Raw genomic sequence first — 8,352 nt, 5'->3', positions numbered from 1 at the left:
GTAGGAAATTCAGTGGGAAAATAGTGATTTTTTAGTAGTGACAGTGTCCGCTTAGGTTGTGTCATACTATCAGCTGAGGCAACCAAGAAGAACAGCTATGGCTTATTAGTTAATAGTGAACGGAGTCATTTTTTTTCGCGGAGGCAGCTAGGGAAAGGGATACGACCACTACAGAGCGAACTAGAGGAGAAACTATTACACAAATCTCGTAACAATGTCACATTTTTTACTGTTGTACAATGTAATAAGTGAATCAATAAAATGCATCATTGCTTGTATGTTCACATTGCCTGAGGAATATATCATTTTGTTTCAAGTTATTCAACTAAAAAGTTCATTTGCGTATTCTTCTTCCAGTTTCAGACGGATTTGTTTTCAAGAAATTTACCTTAATAACATGTGTTGCTAAGGCAGTTCTATGTTCCTGGTGCAAAATAAGAGCAAATTACATTCCCCGTCCGGATGCAGCACCAAAAAGTTGGAGAAGAAACTAATTTAAAGTTATTATAACTTGTCCTTCTCCACTTGTTGAAATTGGCATGGTACATTTAGCCATTTGGTTTAAAGGGGTTAAAACATAAATTTTTAACTTGCTTTTGCTTTTCACATGTCTCAGTGAGTGGATATACTCGATATGCTACCTTTGGGGTGATATTAAATACAATTTCGTTAAGTAGACGCACGAATTAAATTCCATGGTTTTAAATAGTATTAAATTAAATTCCATTCGTCCAAAAATTATATGTGTAGATAGAATAAATCCAATACATGAGTTAATTCTAGATTTCTATGCAGTAGTCAATAATCCCCTTTAATATAACATAATAGAAATGATAAGTTTTAATAAAGCACTTAAACCTATTAAATTTCATACAATCATACTTTCTCGTCTCGTAGAGGTGGTTTCAAAAGTATCACAGTACGTAGACTTAAAGGGATTACTCAAGATAAATATCCAGATTTGTTTGATACTGTACTCATGATTATATGATCTTCATATACACATTAAAATATGGGTTCTTCGTCATGGATAGGCATTAATGAGCAGAGGGCTTTCTTAAAAGATAACGAAAAACCCTTCTCTCAGGAAATAGGATATGGCGGACTCAAAAAAAGCTTGTGGCTCTGTACACTTTTTTGCCACTTCAATTTTTGTTGTTCTTTTTTTAACAAAACCGGCCTGTAAAGAGGGGTATGGTATTCTTATTCTTATTCTACAAGGATCAGAAAATTTATCTAATTAAACAAGAGCTGCTTTTCTTTCACGTGATTCTCTCTTTAGTAATTTCTTAGCTGTGGCCCTGAAGGGACACGATGAGCTAACAAAATTGTTCACCAAATGCAAATATGTCTTCAAATCGTGACACGCTGCCACATTTCCTTTGCTAATGTGATGTGGAGAATCTTTGCTACTCAACTTAAGCTCCTTTCCCACCTCAGCATACACCCACTGAGTATCTTCCATGCACTTTTCAAGCCAGCTAGGCAATCTCGTCAGCGTGGCATCCCCTCGGCTTGCCATGTCATCATCGTCGATCACGAATCCCGGAACTTTTGTTATGGGATCATCAGAGTTGACAATTCGGAGTACCCTCGTACCATTTTTGTCCAGCTGGTACCTAAAGCTCTTGTTTCCAACTCTAGGCCCTCCAAATGATAACACTGTTACCATTGGCAAGTGATTAAATTTTGTTTTTATATCATATGCTGTAAGTGTAGCTAAGGCTGCTCCAAGGCTATGTCCTGTAAGTGTTATACTCAGAGTCTCATCACTATAATTACTAAGAATGCTGGCAATTTCTTTTAATATTGTATCTTGTAAACTTCTATTACCTTCAATTTTCGAAGTGTACATGCTCAAAAATCCACTCTGTACCATAGGTTCACTGTTTTCAGGTGCCATGTCATCGGGCAAGCAAGTCAACGTGGCACGTAAATTTTCAAGCCATTCTGAACAAGTGGCAGTACCTCTATAAGCAATCACAACGTCTCGGCGACCTAGCCGAGCAATCTCGTCCACGTCATCACATACCGCCACATAACCAATCCAGCTGGATCGCGGCGACACCATCTTGGGGAATCTATCAATCCACCGTGGCATTTCAACAGCACACGTGGCATGCAAGTTTTTTATTACCTTGTACCCACTCTGGCCTAGTCCGCACTGTGTCAGCATCGTATCCTTGGGATACCGACATGTTGCATACGTGGCTGATGACGTGTCAAAGTCGAAGCAGCTATATGCTGCTTCGACAAACTCTCCGTACCTTAGGATTTCCTCGCGAAGATCATTGTCTAGAGGATCAAGCAAACCATCCCAATTCTTGATTCCTTGAAACTCCATCCACCTCCCTCCGAGTTTGTCGTTATCGATGAGCTGGCAATGACCGGAGCTAGGATCGCAGGAGTTACTGATCTTGATTCTCCGGCGAGCAGTACTCGATTTTAGAGTACTAGAGTAGTATTGCCAAGTATTAGGCGGTGCAAGTCCAAAATGCTGTTGGTTGGTTGAAAGTAGTTGATTTAGGCATTGCATTATGTTGCAATTTGCACTTAGTTTGTACTATAATATAGTTGTTTTGTGGAACACTATGCTCAAAATATTTTTGGCTGCGCTCAAATGGCTAAATTTATACTTGTTGATGGCACTATATCAACTAAATTCAGTACTTTTGATATGATGACACAACATATAGATAGGGATACACACTAAAAAAGGAAGAAAAAGCTTATTAATGTTAACTTTTACATATTATAATTTTAAAAATATAATGTATTCTAAAAATTTTAAAGATTGAACATGAACTTTAGATTGTGTGGGGAAGAGTACATTCTTAAAGAAAGAACAAGTAATTGATAGAGAGGAATTGGGGGGCGGACGGTGGATTGAGTTTCATGGGATAAGTATAATCTGACAAAAGTGTTAGCAACTGATCAAAGATGACGTTGGATTTAGATTCTTCTTGTACTGTCATAAAATTGTTGGGAAGGTCTTATTTTTAGTATTGATGACGAATAAGAGAAAAGGTAAAAGTTAAACTAATGAAAGCATGTTAAAAATATGATGGAAAATGGAAAAATTATAGGACCACTATGATATGGTGGATGGATGAGGTGGTGGATGGATGAGATCTTTAATTCCTTTTTAATTAGTGGTTATATGTGGTTCAAATCCTAAAAATAATTCTTTTTTGATAGGGATTGCTTCCTCTTCCTCTTTGACGAGTCTTACGCTGTGTGATATAAATTAATCGAATTAGTAAGCCTCAGATATCATATACAAAAAAAAAAAAAAAAAAAACGTAAAAAGGAGAGAAGTTAGGACTATGAAGGGTCATTTGCATTTTTATCCTTTATTTTGTGGCGGTCTTTAATTTTTGCCCGTTAAGGCAAAAAAAATTTCGCGGAGCATAAGCTTATTATTTTGCATCATAATATCCCACAAGTTATGCCCCGCGCCCTTAAAGAACTTATGCTCTGCTAGGCATAAGTTCGATTTTGAAGGTAAAAAATTAAAGACCAGCCCAATTGAAGGCCAAAAATTAAAGACCAGCTCATTTGAAGGGTAAACTGTAACACTCCGTAAATTCGGATTAGGTGTGGAAGTGTTAAATGAGTATTAATGTGATATTTTAGACATGTGAAGTCTTATTGGGATGAGTTTGGGTGGAAATAGTTGTTCCGAAATCAAGACGAATAGTGAGGTGCTTAAGATTCGATAGAATCGGCTAAGTTTACAGCACGTCTGCCTTCCAGCCTGATTTGTGAAAATTCGTTGAGAATTTGAGAAAACTTAAAACATAAAAGTTGTATATCTTTGAAATACCTTTTCAACGATAAATGGTGGAGGCGGAACGGAGCTCTATATAAGAAGTTATACCCATTTTACTGAACACTGCGCATAAGCCGACACTAGCCATCGACGATGGCCATGCGCCGCGCGTCCGATGGCCCCGCGTCGCTGGCCCAACGCGGATGGGCCGGGTTTCGTGTCAAAACTTCAGATTTAATTTTCGCGTTTTTCTTATATTTAAGCTTGAAGTTTATTTCCCTAAAACCCTTAATCACAAAAAATCATCCTAAGGCAAGAGAGAACAGGTCCCAAGCCTCAAGAACCCTTCAAGGTGAATTCTTTAACGATTCTAGGTTAATTTCAAGTCTCTAATCCCTTTCTAACTTGAGTAAACCCTTCCAATCTATAGAGTTGTGATTGGAACGTTATTGTTGGACGTGGAAACCCTAACATTCGAATTTAAGGAGATAGAACTTCAAAAAAGTAATCCTTTCCCTCTTCTAATTATTAGTAGTTGTGAATTGATGAGTTCATGGGTGATAAGTTAATGGGTTTGTTAAGGAAAATCATGTGAACTACAGTAGGGTTTTGGGATTGTTGATTTAGCATTATTGTAATCGAATGAGTGATGAAGAATGGTGTTAATTACATCTAATTGAGATTATAGAATCACCAAGAAGTAATAGAATGAGAATTGAGTGAAGAAATCCCCATTAATGAAAGCTGTGGAACTTTGTGCCCTCCAAGTGTTTGATAAAATACCTAGATGACCAGAATTTGAGTTTTGTTGCTAATGTTGATTCCATTGACATATATTGATATAGATTAAAGTCGAAAGGGAGCGACCAACGTTGTATTATGCTTAAAGGCTAGAAATTTAATGTATGTGAGGCTAACTCTCTACGTTTGAGAATGTTGACAATTCTCCCTACGATATGGTTTGTTGACTATTACGATTTTCCTCAGAGTTATAGTTGTGCTTTAGTTCCATGAATAGTTGCAGAACCTCTATTCTCTAGTTTCGTATTTCGTTCATGACTTTCATTCCGAACGTTGTGAACTCAGAACGTAATCTAAATAGACTCGTTGTTTATACCCCTTGGTCTCAGTCTAAAAACTCAGTATGCTTAGAAATAGTTAAGGCTTCAGGTCTCATAATTAGTTCTAGAATACATAGCTCAGTTCAGTAATGTTCATTATTCTAGGGGTCTCAGTTCCTTAATAATAATTGTTGAATATTGAACTCTTGCATTTTCCCCTTGGGCCACCCTTGTATTTTGCCCAAGGACAACTCTTGTATTTTTACCCAAGGGCACAGTCTCATGTATACGGATACTTGACCAAGGCCATAGACTAACACACTTACTTGTCAAGGCCATAGTTTTGTGCATTTATTGTTGGGCCAAGGCCCCATATATAAATACAGGAAAACAGGGGATTCAGATGCAGAACAGGAAGTACTCAGAACTCTACTTCTCTTGTTCATTTCAGTTTACAGTTTCAATTTCAGTTTCAGCATTTATTACCTGTTTATTTATTGGGCTGCCCTTTCCCTAGAACCCCACTTACAACTCTTTCTTTCAATTGTTTTACATGCCAGTGCAATTCAAATGTACTGACGTCCCTTTTGCCCGGGACCTGCATCGTAACGATTTACAGGACGACGCATCTGCTCGCTAGGATCTCCAGTATCAGCTGATTGGTGAGCCCAGTCTTTCGGGGCATTATAATTACTTTATAGTCTTTCAGTATTTACAGACAGTCAGGTATGCCAGAGGCTTGTCCCGGCAACAGTCAGTATTTTCAGTACTTCATTAGAGGCTTCATAGACTAGAGTAACAGTTAGACACGAGGGCGGATTTACGTTGATGGAAGGGGTGTCATCCGACACGGCTTCATCAAAAAAATTCACTAAAATAAAGGTAATGTAAATAAGCATCAACAATTAACGTACATGACTATTATGTGACACAGCATGACGAAGCAGCTAGTTAGCTCAAGCGGTCACACTGGCTCCTTCAGTAATTGATGTTGTGGGTTCGATTCCTCGCATATGCACTCTCCGTTGTCTTTTTTATTTAAAACAACATTTTGTAGTTCTAATTAACGCCCCAATATTACATTTTTCAGTAAGAGCCTGTTTAGAAAGCCACCTCGTAATTGGAATCGGTGTAATTACTACTCTAGTAATTACACAGCCTAGTAATTACAATGATCTGTTTGTTTGTCATAATGTAATTACAGTGTAATTGCAAGCGTCTTTGTTTGGTTGCACAAGTGTAATTACACAGTTAGTTTAATTTACAAATAACATCTGATTATAAAAAATTTAAAATTAATATTTAAAAAATATGTACCTTTATAAATGATATTAAATTAGTTATTTAATAATACATTGTTTTTTGAAATATTTTAATTAATAATCATATATTTGTAACTAATACTGTAAAAAATAATTGATATATAATTTTAAATTAATAATATTTTAATTTTTAATTGATTATAAAACTTAAAAGCATACCTTTTTTGTGAGAAATTATGGGATTGGATGTTTGACAAAAAAAAGAATATTTATAAATTTAATGCCATAACATTATTTAAATGTTTGACAATAATTCTATCAACTGTACGTGAAAAATAAACAACATGCAATGTGAAATAACAAGTCAATAGTACTAAAGCAAATATTTTTAAAATCGAAAATATAACTCAAATTCAAAATCCAAAAGAAAAATAAAAACATAACACTCTTATGTCAAATTCCATCGTTACGTAAGTAAGTTTCAACATAACATAAGTAAGTACTCCTATAATTCAAAAGAAAGGGAAAATATAAGTCTATAATCTCATTCACAATGAAATTCTACTTTAATAACGTCACTCATTATATGTCAAGTTTGTTAATAACTCATTCTTTCTAATATTAAGAGATATAGTTTCAAAAATTAGAATATTAACACGGTTATGCTAAATGAATAAAATTAAAAATAAAAAAATATGAGCAATGACATGGAACCACAAGAAGTAAAGGTTGGGAATGAGAAGAAAGGAAATGAAATATAAGTACTATAAAAAGAAAAATATATTTAAAAAAATAAAAATAAAAATGAAATTAAATAATAGAAATAAAAAGAAATTAGAAACGAAAAGAAATTAAAATAAAATAAAAATAAATTAAATAATAGAAAAAAATAAATTAAAAAAGAAAAGAAATTAAAATAAAATTAAAAAGAACTAAACTAAAAGGTAACTTTGTAATTACAGAGTGTAATTGCACCCAATTCTCACCCTCTCCTTGAGAATTGGAGAGTATAATTACACCCTCTCAATTACACCCTATTTATACCTACGTATAATTACCAGTCAAACAAACGGAGCCTACAAGGCGTGTAATTACACCCAATTCCAATTACCTGGGTGGCTTTCCAAACAGGCCCTAAGTGTAAAAATACCAACAAAGAAATGTAAAGAAGAAAACAATTTCAACATGACATTGTTAAAACTTCTAAAAACTCATCGTTAGAAACTTAGAGATAAATAAACTTTCAACTTTCAAAAATTATTTTAAATTTCCTAAAATTACTCCAAATTATTTAAATAGATTTTAAAATAGAGTTTTTGTTAAAATTAATTTTTAATGATTAAAAATTTTAAAAAAGAAAGCGGCGGCGGCGGAGGAAGCGGCTGCAGTGGCGGCGGCGAGGTGGGCTATCGGAGAGGATGGGTTGGGTTTTTCAATTTTTTTTAATTATTTAAATAGATTTTAAAATAGATTTTTTGTTAAAATTAATTGTTTTTGTTGACATGGCTTTTTAAAAAAAAAAAAAAAAACAGGTAACATGACATGGCTCCATGTCATTGGTCTATTTTTCCATGTCAACAAGTGAGCTTCACGCGTGTGCCGGTGGCACGAGGGTTCAAATGACACATTTTATCTTATGTTCGGGGGTTCGGATGGTCGACATTTCGGTTAGAGTCTAGATGGAAAATCGGGATAAAGTTCGAAATCTATCTATGACTTTGTCCTATTATATTATCATATCCATGCTATGATACAAGATACTCATGTTAAATACAAGTCATGTTTTATGAAATTCATGGGCTTTTTAGCCAACTATATCATGTTCATGTTTTTGGGAGTTGCACAGATTACCGAAAAGGTTTCATACCAGAAACTACGTATGCCAAAGTAGGATAAGGATCGCTCCGCCCAGTAGGACGATTCCTTCATATTTTCCCCATTGAGGAGTTTGGATCCATTCATGTCATGTACCCGGGCAAGGTACAGGACGGCTTAGGAGTCGGTCAGAGATAAGACGCCACATGTTAACGTGGTGGTTACATGTCGATTATATTAATGCTCTCCCAACTTAAAATGTTTTTACCCATGTTATATATGTATTTATGTCCATGTCAGATACAGATGTTCATGATCGAGTTTCGATTTCGGTTTCGGCTCTCGTCATGTTATTTCATGTGTCATGTTTATTTCATTCGGTTGCTTTACATATAAGTACATTGATGTCTTTGACGTCCCCTTTCTATTGCCCGGGAGCCTG

General features: G+C 35.2%; 1 protein-coding gene across 1 annotated transcript; it reads right to left on the bottom strand.

The window, feature by feature from the left end:
- Positions 1-1,240: 1,240 nt before the first annotated feature.
- Positions 1,241-2,536, bottom strand: LOC132062079 (phospholipase A(1) DAD1, chloroplastic-like). The gene has a single exon (XM_059454724.1). It carries the CDS (start codon positions 2,534-2,536, stop codon positions 1,241-1,243), a length of 1,296 nt encoding a protein of 431 aa, XP_059310707.1.
- Positions 2,537-8,352: the final 5,816 nt, after the last annotated feature.

This window comes from Lycium ferocissimum, chromosome 7 (assembly GCF_029784015.1).
Source record: "Lycium ferocissimum isolate CSIRO_LF1 chromosome 7, AGI_CSIRO_Lferr_CH_V1, whole genome shotgun sequence".
Classification (NCBI taxonomy): Eukaryota; Viridiplantae; Streptophyta; class Magnoliopsida; order Solanales; family Solanaceae; genus Lycium; species Lycium ferocissimum.
The sequence above is the reverse complement of the archived record's forward strand: the minus strand, read 5'-3'. Positions and strand labels throughout refer to the sequence as shown.

Excerpts from the sequence above, each read along its gene's own strand:
- LOC132062079 (XM_059454724.1), bottom strand. The coding sequence starts at position 2,536 with ATGCAATGCCTAAATCAACTACTTTCAACCAACCAACAGCATTTTGGA.